The sequence below is a fragment of the Peromyscus maniculatus genome, chromosome 16, assembly GCF_049852395.1.
Source record: "Peromyscus maniculatus bairdii isolate BWxNUB_F1_BW_parent chromosome 16, HU_Pman_BW_mat_3.1, whole genome shotgun sequence".
Taxonomy (NCBI): domain Eukaryota; kingdom Metazoa; phylum Chordata; class Mammalia; order Rodentia; family Cricetidae; genus Peromyscus; species Peromyscus maniculatus.
Window position 1 is genome coordinate 58,220,323 of NC_134867.1, and position 16,596 is coordinate 58,236,918.

The 16,596-nt window shown below is 51.2% G+C and overlaps 1 protein-coding gene across 1 annotated transcript in view; it reads left to right on the forward strand.

The window, feature by feature from the left end:
- Synj2 (synaptojanin 2) overlaps positions 1-16,596 on the forward strand; it is a 102,475-nt gene that overhangs the window by 64,309 nt on the left and 21,570 nt on the right. Inside the window, 8 exon segments of the mRNA XM_076552854.1 lie at positions 3,875-3,936; positions 5,873-5,969; positions 8,264-8,436; positions 10,586-10,667; positions 11,314-11,463; positions 11,607-11,772; positions 13,832-14,023; positions 16,129-16,210. Coding sequence (XP_076408969.1) covers positions 3,875-3,936; positions 5,873-5,969; positions 8,264-8,436; positions 10,586-10,667; positions 11,314-11,463; positions 11,607-11,772; positions 13,832-14,023; positions 16,129-16,210 — 1,004 coding nt within the window.

The following is a 16,596-nucleotide window of genomic DNA, read 5'->3' on the forward strand; positions in this document are numbered from 1 at the left end:
TTCTAAATTGCAATGTGGTGATTTCTTGGGGGCTGTCTGGGGAATATGAACCCTGTAAGGGATGAGGAGGAGTTGAGGAAGACAGGGGAGGCTGGGGGATGATGCTTCAGCTGCAGGGAGTCATGGGCATGATACCCTCAGTACAGACTCCTACATCTCTAGTCTACATGGCACCATGCACATTTAATAATTTTATCTGTCCCATGCAGATAGCTGTGCCGCTTATAATTACCCCAGTAAGAAACTGACCCTTAAAACTCAAGCTCTTCTGGGAGAGCTTGTGATGGGATGTATTCATCATTTCATCTGTGTGGGAGAGATTACTCCTTTTGCAGTGGCAGGATCTTTATCCCTGTGACTGGTGCAGACACGTGCCTGCCACACGTGATTCTGGTCTTGGCTTTGAAGTTCACGGGATGGAACCGAGTGGAGGAAAGATGCCAAGGAGATTAGGGCATCTCATCCTGTAGCTGGAGTTTTCTCTCCGGGTCCCACCAAGCCCCAGCAGTCCGACAGCCCACTTATAAAATAAACACACAGACGCTTATACTATTTACAAACTGTATGGCCATGGCAGGCTTCTTGCTAACTGTTCTTATATCTTAAATTAACCCATTTCCACAAATCTATACCTTGCCACATGGCTCATGGCTTACCAGCATCTTCACATGCTGCTTGTCATGGTGGCGGCTGGCAGTGACTCCCTCCGCCTTCCTGTTTTCTCAATTCTCCGTCTCTGTTAGTCCCGCCTATACTTCCTGCCTGGCTACTGGCCAGTCAGTGTTTTATTTATTGACCAATCAGAGCAACACATTACAGACCATCCCACAGCATCATCCGCACCATCTCTTCTCTCTCAAATGCTGCTTCCCATGTTCCTGGGAATGTGGTGGTACTAGTGCCTCTTTGTATGCTTGCTCCATCCCACTATAGGGAAATGAGATGGCTTAGGTACGGCACAGAAGGTCCTGGGGGGAAGGGAGGAAGGAAAAGTCCTCCAGGTTGAAATGAACGAAAGCCAAGGATGTAATGGGTGCCGTGGGGTTGGCGAGCCCAACAGAAGACAGCTTTCATTTGTCCCAATCCCTGGAACAACCAAGGTTGCAAGGCCATCAGTCCCAGGAATTCAGGGGGTAAGCTATGAAGCTGGAGGGACATGGGTATCCCTCTTGGTAACAACCGTGTGTTTTGAAGACATTTGTATCTTTGCTAAGCCATGATTTACTGTTCTATAAAGTGGGATTAAGAATACCTGCCCTCAAGGGGTTATAGAGAGGATTAAAAATCACAACACATACTAGGATAGTGTTTAGAGACCCCCCCCCCCAGTACTCAGAATGATAGCTGTGGTTAATAATAATGGAGTAAATGGAGACTAACACAAGCCATGTTGAAGAAGTGTGACTCTGTGTACTTCAGCTGGTAAGAGTTCTCCCCCTTCAGAAGGACTCCCATGTAGCCGGGTACCATAAAGAACATGTCTTTGGCTGTCACTCTGCTGTGCCTCACATTAATAGGAAGTCAGAAGTCCTAGGCTCACCGATGGAGCATTTTCTGTGTACAGCGGACATCTGGAATCAGATGTAGCCCTTGCCTTCAAGGAGCAAGGGACAGACACGTGGCATGTGTTACATGAACAGGGCTGTGACAGAGGAAGGCTGAGGTCTGAGCAGCAGCTCCCGGAGGAACAGATGACCCAGGAGGGTGGAAGAGGGACCACTCAGAGGTCTAGAAAGCTTCCTTCAGTATTTTCGTCTGGATTGACTTGGGGGTTAGAACCACTCGGGCAAGCGAGGCAACCCTGGCAGAGGAACAGCAGGTGCATCGTTGTAGCCCCTGAGGTTCGTATCTAGGGAATAGCACTGGCTTAGTGTTTGGGGTCCCCAGTGTGAGCCATTTCTGAGGGTCTGGTGGTGAAGGGAGCTGATTTGCTCCGTTTGTCTGCTCCCGGTAGCACGTGGCCTCAGCACGGCGAGCCGGGCAGAGCTGTGCCATGGTTGGCTGGTAAGCTCGTAGGGCAGTCTCCACATGCTCGGCCATGGTTGTAGCAAGCTTCGGGGTGAAGCACGATTAGACAGAACCCCCAGAAGTGTTCCTGAGGAAGACCCCAAGGGGAGCTGCTGATGTGAGCATGCTGCCAGTCTCTGGGCGGAAGCAGTGGGCACTGCAGAGCCTGGAGATGATGCTCCTGACTACCAGGGCTCCTGAGTGCGAGCTCAGCCTCCGCTGTGACCCCAGAAGGCGTTCTTGGGACTTGGGCTATAACTCAGTTGTGAAAGCTGTCGGGTGAAATGAATAGCTGTAGGGCTCAGGCGAGGCTCATCCGTCCTTTAGCCAGAAGGGGAGAGGCTGCGGTGGAGGGGAGAGGGGGACATTAAAAAAAGCAACACGGGACCAATGGAGGTTCTATTCTGCCGGTTGCAGCTCCTTCCCAAGCCTGCCGGCACACTTGCACCAGGAATAGGTGATGCCAGAAAAAGACGATGTGGTACAGCGTTAGAATGGGCCGGAGGTGGAGGAAAGAACAGCCGAGCTGGAGACGGCAGAGACGGGACACAGGGTCTGAGGAGCCCAGACTAATGCTTCTCATTCTCTCCCATTCCTACCCAAAGCCCTTGCCGCTTTAGAAAATGGAGGGCTTCGACCTGAAGCCATGATGCCCAGAAGTCCCAGAGTTCCCTGCAGCTTTGCACTGAACTTGGGTCCAGCCCCAAGCTGCTCTTTCCTTGACGGGCCCTCACATACTTTTGTGACCAGAGCAAAAGGGGTTAGCGAGAGACAGGAAATGAGTCAAAGCCCGCGCTGCCAAACCACAATGGGCATGCATCAGGAATCAGCTGGAGGCTTGTGAGACACACATTCCCGACTCCACCCTCAGCAATACGGCTCAGCAGATCTGAGCTGGACCTGCAACTTAGCATTTCTAGCGTGTCTCCAGGGGACTCCGGGACCACGCTTTGAAACCTCCTGGCTGAGACTCGGGTCCTTTCCACCCATCTCCTACCCTGGTTATTCCTGTGAGGGTGGAGCCCTGGATTCCCTCATGTTCCCAAGAACGGGTTCATGGTTAGTGCTGACGTTAGATTAGCCATGGTGATATGATCATAATGCCTGTTCCACTCTGGGCTGGGCCTTCTGCTGCTGTTGGCTGTTGCCGCTGCCCTGGCTTTCTCCCTGTGGCCTATCTTCCCCTGAGGCGGTAGAGGGCGCACAGATAGGGAAGATCCTCATGCCACACTGGAGCCGCTGGTCCCGGGCCAGTCTCCACTGTATTAATCCAAGTGGTGCAGAACTGTTGGAATCTTTCTGTGGCGACCATAGTTAGATGAGAATCACCTAGGTTGGGGACTCCGTTCCCTCACTTTGTCCCTAACTGGGTACTCAGTGACATATTGACTCAGTACTCGGTAACTAAGCAACGTATGGCCTAGGTAATGTTTAGACAGAGAGCTCTACTAGAGCCTGGGCCTGGACACTGTAGTGCATTCTGCTGTGCCCTCAGGTGCTACTTATGCCACAGAAGGGACTTCCGGCTGGGACGCAGGGAGACAGGCAGACCTGTCCAGTACTGGAGCTTGTCACAATGGCTTCTGTTAAAACGACTAGAAATGGGAGAATTTTGCTGGCATGATCCACGCTATTATTAAGAACCCCCGCCGCCGCTGCAGAGTAGACCTGGGGATACCAATCCTTGCAAGGTTGCGAGTGTGGTTAGCACAGTCAAGGGTGGGGTGCCGGACCTGCCTCAGCAGGGGCTGAGCCACAGAGATGGCCAGGCAGGTGCCACATGCAGCCTGGCTCTGGAGTGAGGGAGGCATCATCTGGGCTCGGTGGACATCACTGTCGTCATCCTGTTGTTCTATCTTTTCTGTAGGTCGGCTCCCATCATCTGAGACTACACAGAGGCCTAGAGGCCAACGCCCCTGCTTTTGAAAGGTAAGGACCACCGGGGACTGTCCAAGACCTTGCATCCTCCATCCACATGGCCGGGCGAGGGGCAGGACAGTGGGAAGGGGAGCCCCAGGCCCGGATCAAATCTGCCCCTGGCTTTGGTCCCTTTACCCGAGACAGGAGGTCACAAAATGGGATTTTTGCTTGCTCTCAAATCTCCTTGAGAATCAACTCATCAGTGTGTAGGTAGCACTTGGTAATTATTTTATCTTGTCAGTTTCTTCTTAGAATGAAGATTCACCAATTTCCCCTGGTTAATAAGGGATAATCTGAATTATATATCAGCACTATTTCTAGCTAAAAGTAACATATTAAGTTTTATTTAAGTATAGAAAGGTGTAAGGTAAAAGAATATGCAAACCCCCAAGTTCCTCTCAGACTTTACCCATTATCAGTTATTTATGTATCCTAGATAAAAGCTTTAGCATATACATTTCATTTTAAAAGAAAAAAGACAATTGGACCATAGCATATTGTTTTATACCCTGCTTAGGGAAAACCACATGGGCCTTATTTCTGAGAATCCATGTGGCAGGATGTGGCTTGGATGTGTGGCTAGCGTGGGACATTGACACCCAGTGACAGGCCCAGTCGGCAACCCAGGTTTCCTCAGTGGAGACAGGACATACATGTCTGACCTCAGGCAGAGACACACCTTCGCTGGGAAACCCCTAAGAGCAGACCCTCCGTGCCCATCCCTTCTTGTCCCTTCTTGGGCTGCCAAGACTCTCACTGTAGTGGAACTAGCAGCCTTGGAAAGAGCTTTACCCTTCACTGGGGTCGACTAGTCAGCAGATAAGCTTAGATAAAGCTACCCATTTCTAAATCTTTCTATATCACATGATATCACTCAACACCAAGCAGGAGAATTTTTTTTTTTTATTCTCAGGCTAAAAATAGTTCTTTACGAACTTAAAAATAATTATATTTATAAAATAAATGTCAGAAAATAAATTGTAGGAACTTGGAAGAGAGAGAAATGTTGAAAGAAGAAAAACAATTTTAACATTCCACCCACTTTTAGTATCACAGTGTATAACTTAACATTCTTTCTTTTCTATATTTACATGTAAAATTTTTCTATATTTACATAAAAAAACTTACATAGAAAAATTACGCTATTAAGTTCTATTGCTATGTCTGATTTTTGCACTGTATTTTCCTATTTTTAAAAGCACAACATTGAACCATTTCTAAGATTACAATTATGAAGGTCCTTTCGCTAAACAAGGTAGCTCATGCCTGTTATCCCAGCATGTGAGAAGTACGGGCTGGGAAATCAGGTCCTGAAGGCCATCCTTGGCTATGTAGTGAATCTGAGACCAGCCTGGGCTGTATTAAACCCAAGGAAAAATAAAGTTACTTGTAGCAAACTTGTGATAAAGACTAAGAACTGGTGCCTCTGTAATACTTGAAGGTGAAATGTGTACTGCCCATTTTGTGATTCCATCTAATTTGGGTTTCACGGTGAAACCCAGCACCTGGGAGGCAGTTGGCCTCCGAGGTAGAAGTTCGAGTTCATCCTCCAGCGTTTCTAATTGGGAAAAGGAGGAGCACCCAAGACAAAGAGGCAGCTCTGGGTTAACTTTGGAGATGAGTGTGTTGAACCCTAATGGCTGTTCACAAAAGACGGGGGCCTTCTAGGGGGCACCTGATAGAAAGGCCAATGCAGCGTCATCTAAAAGTCACACACACTAGACATGATTCCTGCCCAGAGACTTCCATTCGAACAGCCTGGGCTGACTTACCACCCCGTGAGTTTTAGGTGAGCAGTGATGGGAGCCAGGAGGAAGGGGTTTTCTCCGCTGTACACTTGGGATTAAGGGACGTGGCTGGTCCTGGAGCTCCCATGCTGAGACAGAGGTGCAGGCTGCCTGGCCTGGGTGCCACGGAGTCACCGCCAACCCCGATACCGTTGCAGGCACATGGTGCTTCTGAAGGAGCAATATGGGAAGCAGGTGGTCGTGAACCTGCTGGGAAGCCGAGGTGGTGAGGAGGTGCTCAACAGGGCCTTCAAGGTAACGCTCACCCTCCTCCACGGCCAGGGATGGGTGGGGAGGGGGCAAAGGGGGGCCCACTCACGTGGCAGGGCCTTGAGACTCAGGCAGCCCTGCTCATGTGACTACTGAGAAGGGCAAGCGCCCTGCTTAGGTTTTTAGAGCCCAGCACTTGATGGCTTGGGCTCTTAATCCTTTAAATTTGCTTTCCATGAGCTGAGGGATGGGAGAGTTTGTTCAGTCTCTAAACAGAACTGTTTTCCCGAGCTCCCTGTGGACGGAGAGGGCCCCCCACTCCATGCTCCCTCGAGAAGCTGCTCTCCAGGCCGGAACAGAAAGGAAGCCTGGCGCTGGCCTCACACCTCGGAGGCCCCACCTGCCAGCCACACATGGCATTTGTGCCAAGTTGCTGCTCTGAGTCTCTTGGTTCAAAGCAGCCCCCGCGTGGCTTCCTTCTGTTTGGATGGCCTTCAAGTTTCGTGGTCATGTTTGGGTTGCCAGGGGAGGCCGTGTGCCAGCTCCTGGTAGACCTCTTTCAATTCCTGGGCGCTCAGTTCAGAGCAGAGTGGATCTCGACAGGGTGAGGGAGCGGGTGGAGTGGGTAACTCCATTCAGGTCTCTCAGCCCCAGAACCCGTGAGCTGGTGGTCTTTTGTTGACGGTTAGTGAACTGAGGCAGTCTCCACCATCCTGCCGAGGCTCCACAGGCTCTGCTTTGTGGGAAAAGGCTCTCTGGCTGTTTGAAGTTCAAAGAAGTCCCTTGTGGAGACACCCTAAGGTCACCTTGGTAGAGACGTGAACTTGGTGCCTTCCACTGCCACCCTGACCTCTGACCCCTAACCCCTGGCTGGAGGAAGCCAAATCCAACTGCAGCGCTCATGTCTCTCTGTTTGGAAAAGCTACATGTGGGGAACAGGAGCTCGCTGGTTGCTGGTTCTCCTTGGCTAGACTTGCTTTTCCTGTTTAGCTTGTTGCTATGAGCAACAAGCACAAGAAATATCTCCTCCCACTTCTCCTGGCAGCGAGGCCGGCTGCTTATTTTAAGGAAGGTGAGGGGAAAGGAGCGAGAGAGAAAACCAGTCTCAAAATCTCTCTCCAACAACAACAAAAGAACTCCAGATCTTTCATGCTTGAACTACAGCAAGGACACGCCCGGCCCCTCCCCCAGCCAGCGGCCGTGCCCTGGCACTGGAGTGAAGTCTTCCCTTATACCCAGAGGACAGAGATGTCCCAGGAGTTAAGGATGCTTTCTGAGCAGGTAGAACTAACACTCGACTTGGAGGCAGGCCATGGTTCTAATGCCCGAGCATCCCTTACCAGAGAGAAGCCAGTGCCTGGCAGGCAGCCTGGGCCCCAGAGGTTGTCATTCCACAGCTGGACAAGGCCACCAAGTTCTTTGTTTAGTTTCACAGGCTTCTCTTCCCAACAGGAAGGTAGCAGAATGTGTTAACTTGCGTTCTGGCTGGCTGGAGCCATCCAGAGTCCTCCTAGTTCTTCGGAGCTCTCAGCACCTCTGGCCGGGCAGGTGTTGGGTTCAAACAGTGAGGTCCAGAGACAGAGGTGGCTGAGGAAGGCAGGCAGCCTGCCTCCTACTCCAGGGTGCTTTAGTGAGCAGGCTGAGGAGGTTCGCCAGGCTAGGGAAGCTGTGTGGAGAAAGGGGACCTCGCTTCTGTGAGGAGGGTCCTGACCCAGCCATAGCCCTGATCGGTGCCTCTCTCTGTCCCCCCCACCTTTTCTCCGAGTCAGGTGGGTCAACATCTCCTCCATCTTAGGCTTCACCGCTCTACACATCCTGCCGGCCATGTCAGTCTGCAGACTCAACTCTTGCTGAGCCCACCACCCTCCTAGGGCTGGTGCCTGCCTGGATGAGGCTGGTTACCAGGGCAACAGGAGCTAGATTATGAGCTGCGCGGCCTGCCCCATGTCGCTGTTCTTGAGGGCTGGGCACTTGGGCCACCTGAAGAACAGCTCTAACCTTCCCTCACCTGTGCCCCGCCCCCAGCCCCAGGAAGAGTGGGATGTCCCCCAGAGAGACATCCCTACTGCAGGCTCTTTTGCCCAAGGGGGACCTTCTGCTCTTAGGCAGGCAAGATGTTCTTTGTGTTTTCTGCACCCTCCAGCCCCCTCAGGCTTTTTTTGTCTTGTGTTTTCCTCCCAAGGTCAGGGCCAGTCTGCCGGCTGACGTACTCACTCTAGCGGGTGACGGTTGGTGGCCCAAGCGCCCAAGCCGCTGGAGGAAAACCACGGGCACGCCTCGCCTTTGCTTCCCATTCTCTCCTGTGGGCGTGCTCACGCCCTCCCCTTTTCCCTTTTCAGAAGTTGCTCTGGGCCTCTTGCCACGCCGGCGACACACCTATGATCAATTTTGACCTCCATCAGTTTGCCAAAGGCGGGAAGCTAGAGAAATTGGAGAGCCTGCTGAGGCCTCAGTTAAAGCTGCACTGGGATGACTTGGGCGTGTTTGCGAAGGGCGAGAATGTAAGTCCACGGTGAGTCTCGGTGGGGGCTTCAGACTCCTGCTGGGGGAGGAGTCTGGAGGCTGTGGAGGCCGGGGGTGGAGGGGTGCTTAGGTCATGCACCTCAATGGAAATCATTTCCGTCCCTGGCTGCTTGGCTACGCTGAGGTTTCCTGAATCAGAAGAAGCTCTGTGATGTTGGGCTTCTGGAGTCCGATCATCTCTCTTCCCTCCTCTGTAGTTGGAGATAAGCTTTTGAATTTAGTGAGAAGATGGTAATGCCTGATTTTCGGGAAAAAGACATGTCCGAACATAAAGGACTGAATTACAACGTTGAGCTCAAAGCTGGCCATGTAGCTCAGTTGGTAGAGTGCCTGCTGCCTAGCCTGCACGGAGCCCTGGGTTCAGTCCCCAGCATCAGGCAGAACTAAGTGTGGCGATGTGCATCTGTCATTCCAGCACTTGAGAAGCAAGACACAGAAGGGTTAGAAGTTCAAGGTCATGTACAGTGAGTTCTAGGCTATCCTGGGCTACCTGAGACTCTGTCTCACAAACAGAAACATCCAACCACAAACCCAAACAAACAAACAAGCAAAACAAAGAAAAACAAACCCTGAGTTCAGAAGACGTGACTTGGCCACACTGGGACAGGACCTATACAGTGAGCTGGTACAAAGCCAGAGTGCCACATCACTGGGCTGGGAGTGACCCTGTTGTGAGTGGAGCACAAAAGAGGTCCAGCTTCCTCAAACCACAGTCCGTCATCAGGAGATCTCAGATATATGAGATCACTTCCTCACTAAAACCCCCTGGCACCCCAGGAGTCTCCTCACCGCATACGTGTTCACCATCATTCACAGACACATGCAGAACAGTGAAAACTTTACCACCCAGGGGATTGACGAGGCCAGGCTCTGCCGCCTTGTCTCAGTTCTTACTGTAAAAAGTACCTTTTCACTGTTTACCTACGGCTGCGATTTCCACACTCCTATGCTTCTCTTGGGTGATGTCCCTGTTTGCCCTCAGTGCCAAGGTGCTGCCTGGCTTCCCAAACACGAGACAGCAAGGCTGTTCCCTGCAGAGGAGACACTGGGTGCCTTCCTTCAGACCAGAGTTGCAGTGTGGTTGGTGGAGAATCATGTTAGTGAAACAGCAGTGTGCCCACGCCACTCGACTTACAGTGGTATCACTGCCTGATAAAGCCATTTCCTGTCAAATCGACATAAAATTGAAAAACAAAGGTTGAGTTGCACCATGCCAGGTTTGCCTGCCTGTGTCTATTTACCTTTGTAACTAGAGTTTTCCTGCCCTGCCCACAGTCAGGACAAATCTCTGTCACCCGCCAGTCCCACAGCCGCTCAGACCCAACCAAGGAAACACAGAGACTTATATTACTTACAAACTGTATGGCCGTGGCAGGCTTCTTGCTAACTGTTCTTATAGCTTAAATTAATCCATTTCCATAAATCTATACCCTGCCACGTGGCTCGTGGCTCACCAGTACTTTACATCTTCCTTGTCCTGGCAGCTGCTGCAGGCAGTGACTCCTTCTGCCTTCCTGTTCTTTCTTTTCTCCTCTCTGTTAGTCCCGCCTATACTTCCTGCCTAGCCACGGCCAATCAGGTTTTATTTATTGACCAATCAGAGCAACTTGACATACAGACCATCCCCCAGCATAGCCAAGTGCAGACCATCTCAGACACCTGCACTCAGGCCTGTGGTCCTAATCATCCTCTATGCGGACCTGCTGGGTAAATCCACAAGGAACCCAAGAACGGGCTCCCACAGGACGTACAGAACATCCCACAGCATACCAGTGTGTGTTTTTGAACAAAAACATGCAAGCAAGGTCATCGACCAGCTGATACAGTGTCAGAGACATGGGGCTTAGCACTATCCATAAAGTGCTGTAGAATGTCATCATTGTAGATATCAAGGACCAACTGTGCTTACAATGACTCAGGGTTGTGGGCTGATGAGAATGTGTTCTTGGGTCTGCCCACCATTTCTGCAGTTCAGGATCTCTTGGGATGTGTCCTGGGCTGCTGATAAGCTGCTAGGGAGGAGACTGGAGGCTCTCTTGGAATAGGTTTCTTTGGGAGCAGACAGACCTAGGCCATGGGCTGTAGCTGTTGGTCTTCTGAACGCATCTCACGATCCTTCCATGTCTCCTGGCCCTAAGTTTTCAGAAAGGCACTCTGCGGATGAATTGTCTCGACTGCCTGGACAGAACCAACACTGTACAGTGCTTCATTGCCCTTGAGGTGAGTTCCTGAGGCCGTTTCTGTCACAGCTTGGGCTGTCAGTGGGGCAGGAATGGCTTTACTGGGTTGACTTTCCGGTGATAGATCAGGTGACAGGGATGTGGAGGGGGGACATTTAGAGTGGTTTCTTTGGTGGCTTCCTGCTTGTACCACCATATGCCTTTCCCTGTTATAGACATACTTGTTCATGTGCCTACAGAGATACGTCCCAGACATTGTGACCCAAAGACTCCAGGTGCCCTTAAGAAGTAGATACTCTGCATAAAGATAGTCTTGAATATACCCCGGAGCCATGGCAGCGTGAGACTGGCTGAGATGACTGGTCCTGAAGCCTGGCGAGGAAATACCCAGTTAGTGCCACTGTGGCCCTAGCTGCCTGGCTGACCTCTCACAGTTCCATCTGAGCCACCTCTTGTTTCCCCCCTGCCTCCTGACAGCAATGTTGGTTGACCTGGCATCAGGCACAGAGGGGCTGGGAAGAGGGTCTAAGCCAGGTTGGGGGAGTCAGGGTGTCTGTGTGTGGGGAGTGGTTATTTCTCTGCAGCCGGTGCTCGTCGTCGGCAGTCTGATGAATAAGGTGCTCACTCGGAGGGGTCAGTAGGTTTTCTAGGTGTCCAGTGATAACCGTGATTGGTTTCTCTCCCAGGTCCTTCATCTGCAGCTGGAGAGCCTGGGGCTAAATTCAAAGCCCATCATTGACCGCTTTGTGGAGTCCTTCAAAGCCATGTGGTCTCTGAACGGGCATGGCCTGAGCAAGGTGTTCACAGGGAGCAGGGCCCTGGAAGGAAAGGCCAAGGTAGGGGCAGGCCAAGGGTGCTGGGAGGCCAAGATAGGGGCAAGCCAGGGGTGCTGGGGGGCCAAGGTAGGGGTGGGTTGAGGGGGCAGGAAGGGAAGCCCGCCCCTTGGATCCCTCTCACCAAGTTTTCTGTGCCCATGCAGGTGGGGAAGCTGAAGGATGGGGCCCGGTCCATGTCTCGTACCATCCAGTCCAACTTCTTTGATGGGGTCAAACAAGAGGCCATTAAGCTACTGCTGGTTGGAGATGTCTACAACGAAGAGTCCACAGATAAAGGAAGGATGCTGCTGGACAACACAGCCCTTCTGGGTAATGTGTGCCCACCCGTGCCTGGGGTGTCCACAGCCTTAAAGGGTTTGAGGAGGCAAGGGTGACAGTGGATGAGAGGCTACACCCAGTCACGTGATCTAAGATGGAGCTTCTGGTCTGTGTTCTGTTGGGATCAGCTGACCTAAGCAGCCTGACATCCCGGTATAATTGTCCCTCAGTATCCACAAAGTGCTGATTCTAGGTTCCTGTCTTCGTTAGGGTTTCTATTGCTATGAAGAGACTCTGACCATGACAACTCTTATAAAGGAAAACACTTAATTGAGGTGGCAGCTTACAGTTTCTGAGGTTTAATCCATTATCATCCTGGTGGGGAGCATGGCAGCGTGCAGGCAGACATGGTGCTGGAGAAGGAGCTGCTACATGTTGATATCCAGGCGACAGGAAGTAGACTGACTCACTGGGCATGGCTTGAGCATATATGAGACCTCAAAGCCCACCTCCACAGTGACACACTTCCTCCAACAAGACCACACCTACTCCAAGGCCACACCTCCTAATAGTGCCACTCCCTTTGGGGGGCCATTTTCTTTCAAACCACCACAGCTTCCCTGGCATACACTCCACAGATGCTCAAGTCCCGCAGGGCCCCTCAGAAATAAAGAATGTTGTTGAGCCCTGGAGTTGGTGGTGCGTCCAATCTCGTAAAGCTGTCAGGATTCATTGGGGCAAGTTCTGCCCTGTTTTGTTGTGGTGGTAGTGTGCTTAAGATCAAACCTAGAGCCTGGCACATGCTTGACAAGTGCTAGACCATGGATCTGGACGCCCTTCGCCTCTGTTACTTTATGTTCGGATATGTTCTCACCAAGCTGCCTACCCTGGCCTTGAACTTTGGATCTGCCTCAGACTCCCAAGTGTCTGTGATTACAAACTCTGTGTCAATAGGCCTGATTTCTATAGGGAACTTTTCATGACCTCTTATTCCTTAGAGGCCATGGACTTAATATTCTAATGGAAAAAAGAAGGGCAGAGCCAGCTGTTGACTTTTAAGAATGATTAAGTTTTAGAAACTTTTGATGTTTTGGAAAAATAAATGAACCCATGTTAAAATAGTTTTATACAGGCCTTTCACTTCTCAGTGTTCCATAATTGGGGAACACTTAGCTTTCCAAGGTGATGTTGAATATCTGCTCTGGGTTTAATTTCTAACTCAGGAAAATTGGAGCGAACTCCAGGTGCCAATGTGAGCTCATTTAGTGGCAAACAGGAGATTTATGTCACTGGTTTTAGAGTTTTTTTTCCTAGATATATTTATTTTGTTTTCTGTATATGAATGTTTTGCTTGCATGTACATATGTACATGTCTGACGATCTTAGACCCAGAAGGAGGAGCTGGATCTCCTGAAACTGGAGTCATGGATGGTTTGAGTCACTCTGCGGGTGCTGGGAATCAAACCCAGGTCCTCTGTAAGAGAAACAAATGCTCTAAACCTCTGAGCCATCTCTCCAGCCCCTAAAGTTGCTAGCTTTTAAAACTGTGGGTAAATTTTGGATCTCTAAATAGATAGAGATATAGATGCAATGTTCTGGTTTTTAATGCCTTAAGTTTGAGGTTAAATAAACAAAACAGTCTTGCTGGATGGGGAAGGTAAAAAAAATGCAGATTTGGATTGATAAGATGTTTAAAGTTATCTATCCATCCCATATACATGTGTGTCTATCCCATGCCGTTATTTGTACCTGTGACACATTAGTTACATGGTTATTCAGTTTGGCCTCCCTTTCATTTCATTCCTGTGTCTTGTTCTGTAGTCAGTGCTAGGCTTTTCCCCCAGCTCTCCTGTCACTGGGTGCCATGTGCCTCTATAACTGTAGCTGGAAGGTGCATTTCCAGCCCCATGTTTTCATGACTTACTGCAGACAGGAAAGGGGAGTGGTTAGGGTGGGTACCCGCCCTCTGTCATCTCCCTGTGGACAGCATTTAGGATGGTTGTCCACGGCTCATGAGTGGTCTTCTCTGACAGCCTGCACCTCGTACAGTATGAGAGGGTCCCTGCAGTCTGGCCTGTGGAAAGCATATGCCTTCTATGCTTCCTCACAGTGACACCCAGGATCCTGAGGGCCATGACTGAACGCCAGTCAGAATTCACCAATTTCAAGCGGGTCCAAATTGCTGTGGGGACCTGGAACGTGAATGGAGGAAAGCAATTCCGTAGCAATCTCCTGGGGACAGCCGAGCTCACGGACTGGCTTCTGGATGCACCCCAGCTCTCAGGAGCCGTGGACTCTCAGGGTGAGGATGGTAACTTGGGAAAGGCTGAGTAGGGTTCCCGACAACCTGTCACAGCAGCGTGACTCGGCGCGCATTGCCTTGTAAAATTTAGAGTTGATGTTTGCATTTTTATTTTTTAATATGTTAAAAAAACACCATGGTCTCATGAATGCTGACTGGTGGTATTACGTTAACGTCAAGACACCTTTTCTTTTCCAAGAACTTGGAGGAGTTTCTGGGGAATAGTTGGCCTTTCTCTAAACATGCAGAGGTTTTGTGGTCCGCCGTTAAGCGACAGGATAGTTGTCATGGGTAGGTGTGGCCTGTAACTGAGCTGCTATCAGGACCTGGCCAGAGCAAGGCTTGTGGGAGATGTTGGGCATGGCCACAGTCCTGTCTTTCTCCAAGCCTGTGCCATCCTGGACAGTTCCAGTCTGGAACTCTGGGATCCTAAATGCTAGAGCAGCTGAACCTTTTCAGCCGTGCTGTGATGATGTCACATGGGGGCGGGGACACAGTGTCACAGGGGAGAGTCTTCCACTCCTGATCTCATATGATGAGTCACAGTCCAAGCACAGCAGACTGAAAATGGAAAATGTGTGGAACTACTGTGTGTGTGTGTGTGTGTGTGTGTGTGTGTGTGTGTGTGTGTGTGTGTGTAGGTGTACATGACACAGATGAATTCCTTGGGTAGAATTGGGTGTCATCCCTAAGATATCTCATTGCCTGTGTGCAGATATTCCAGAGTCCAGACTCTGAAACTCCTCTATCCCAAGCAGTTTGGTAAGCGTTACGTAGCTTGTAGTGGTGTTCATTCAGAAGCCTGGCTGCTTTCTGCATTCCAAACCAAAGAACAGGCCCACGCCTGGGTGATGAATGACTCGGGTTCAATACACACACAGCCTCGCTTATCCCATACGCATGTGGCCCTCACCTCAGAAAAGGGAGGTATCAGGGTCCACAGTTCAGGGTCACTGGCATTCTCACGGCAGTGGCGGCTTGTGTTAGCATGGGTAAAGTACCCAGAAGTCCTCTGAAGGACACGGGAGGCAGCCCAGTACTGCCAGGGATATTCAGCACTTCTCACTGAGGGAGAGGTTCCCTCATGCCATGGTGGCCCTCTTCTTCTGCCGCCTGTGCCATTGGGTGGTGGCGAAGGCACACGGGTGACTGTTTGGCGGGATGTTACTGGGGAAGATGGCAGTCACCTCACTGAAAGCCCAGCAGGCCCAGGGTAGAGGGTGCGTTGACCTTACTGTTGCCAACTGGCTCAGACAGAGGAAAGCCAGTGTTTCGTTTAGAGAGAGGGGCAGCCTCATGCTTTCAGCCCATTCAGCTAAGGTGCCGCCAGCTGCCATGTGGCCGGTAGAGAAGGACGCGGAGAGCTAGCTGGATTTTTTTGCTGCATAGGCTCCTTCCTCCCCGGCAAGAGCCATACCGCTTCCTGCGTTTGGAACCCTGGTCTTGATGGCTCGAGGACATGCGTGTCTGAAGAAGTGTCTGGAAGGTCCGGTACATGGCTGCAGGGTCTCTATGCAGCACTGGCCTCCTTTGTAGACACGAGTGTTGGTCCCAGGCTCACTGTGCTCCACGGCCAGGCATCTGCGGCACATCCCATCAGAGGCCCCTGGACGGCAGGGTCTCCCTTGACCTCAAGCAGCCACCCCCAGCTCACTCTGAAAAATACTTGGGGACCACAAAATGCATAAGAAATAATGTTGTTCCCTGGTCCCTTAGGATCTGGCTAGAGAGACATGTCACCAGGAAGGATGAAAAGATGCTCTTCTTTTGAAGGGCCGGGCTGAATCAAGTGTTTTACTTGTGGTATCTCGTTTAAATGCTACATTTCCTGGTGACGTGGCAGTCCCTTTGTAGAGGAAGAGCCAGAGGTCCAGAGAGGTCCACACGCTGTTCCAGGTTGAATACAGGGAAGGGCAGAGGTGGGGTGGGCTGTCAGTACAGGAGGGGAGTGAGGGCAGGCTCGGTGGCTGGCCCCCTGTGAGTGGCCAGGTTCAGGGGGTTCCAGCACTTAGCAGGTGTGGGCAGGAAGGGGGAAACAACCCTGTGGACCAACAACACGAGGTCTGGTACTTCTGACCCCTTTCATCTCTCGCCTTGTTCCCCAGGTGATAGCAGCCCTGCTGACGTGTTTGCCGTGGGCTTTGAGGAGATGGTGGAGCTGAGCGCGGGGAATATTGTCAATGCCAGGTAAGGGCCAGACATGGAGAGCAGGGTGTCCGTGAGTACGGGGAATATTGTCAATGCCAGTTAAGGGCCAGACATGGAGAGCAGGGTGTCCCTGGATCAGATAGATGCCTTGCCAGGATCAGGGCTCCAAGCACTCCTAGAGCCAGCCTGTTTCTGGGCCAGCAGCCCATGGCTCTGGCTGTCTGGGTCCTCCTGACTCCATTCCCTGCACACACTGGCTGATGGAGTGCTCTGGTCCTCTTCCCCTGCTGATTAAGCAGAAGGAGGCACTGGTGTGTGTCTTTTGTGAAGGGTTCCAGCCTGGGCACTGTGTGTGGTTGAGTCACGCTGTCTCGCTGTCTCGGGAAGAGGGAGAGAGAGAATATGAGAGAGAGAGAGAGAGAGAG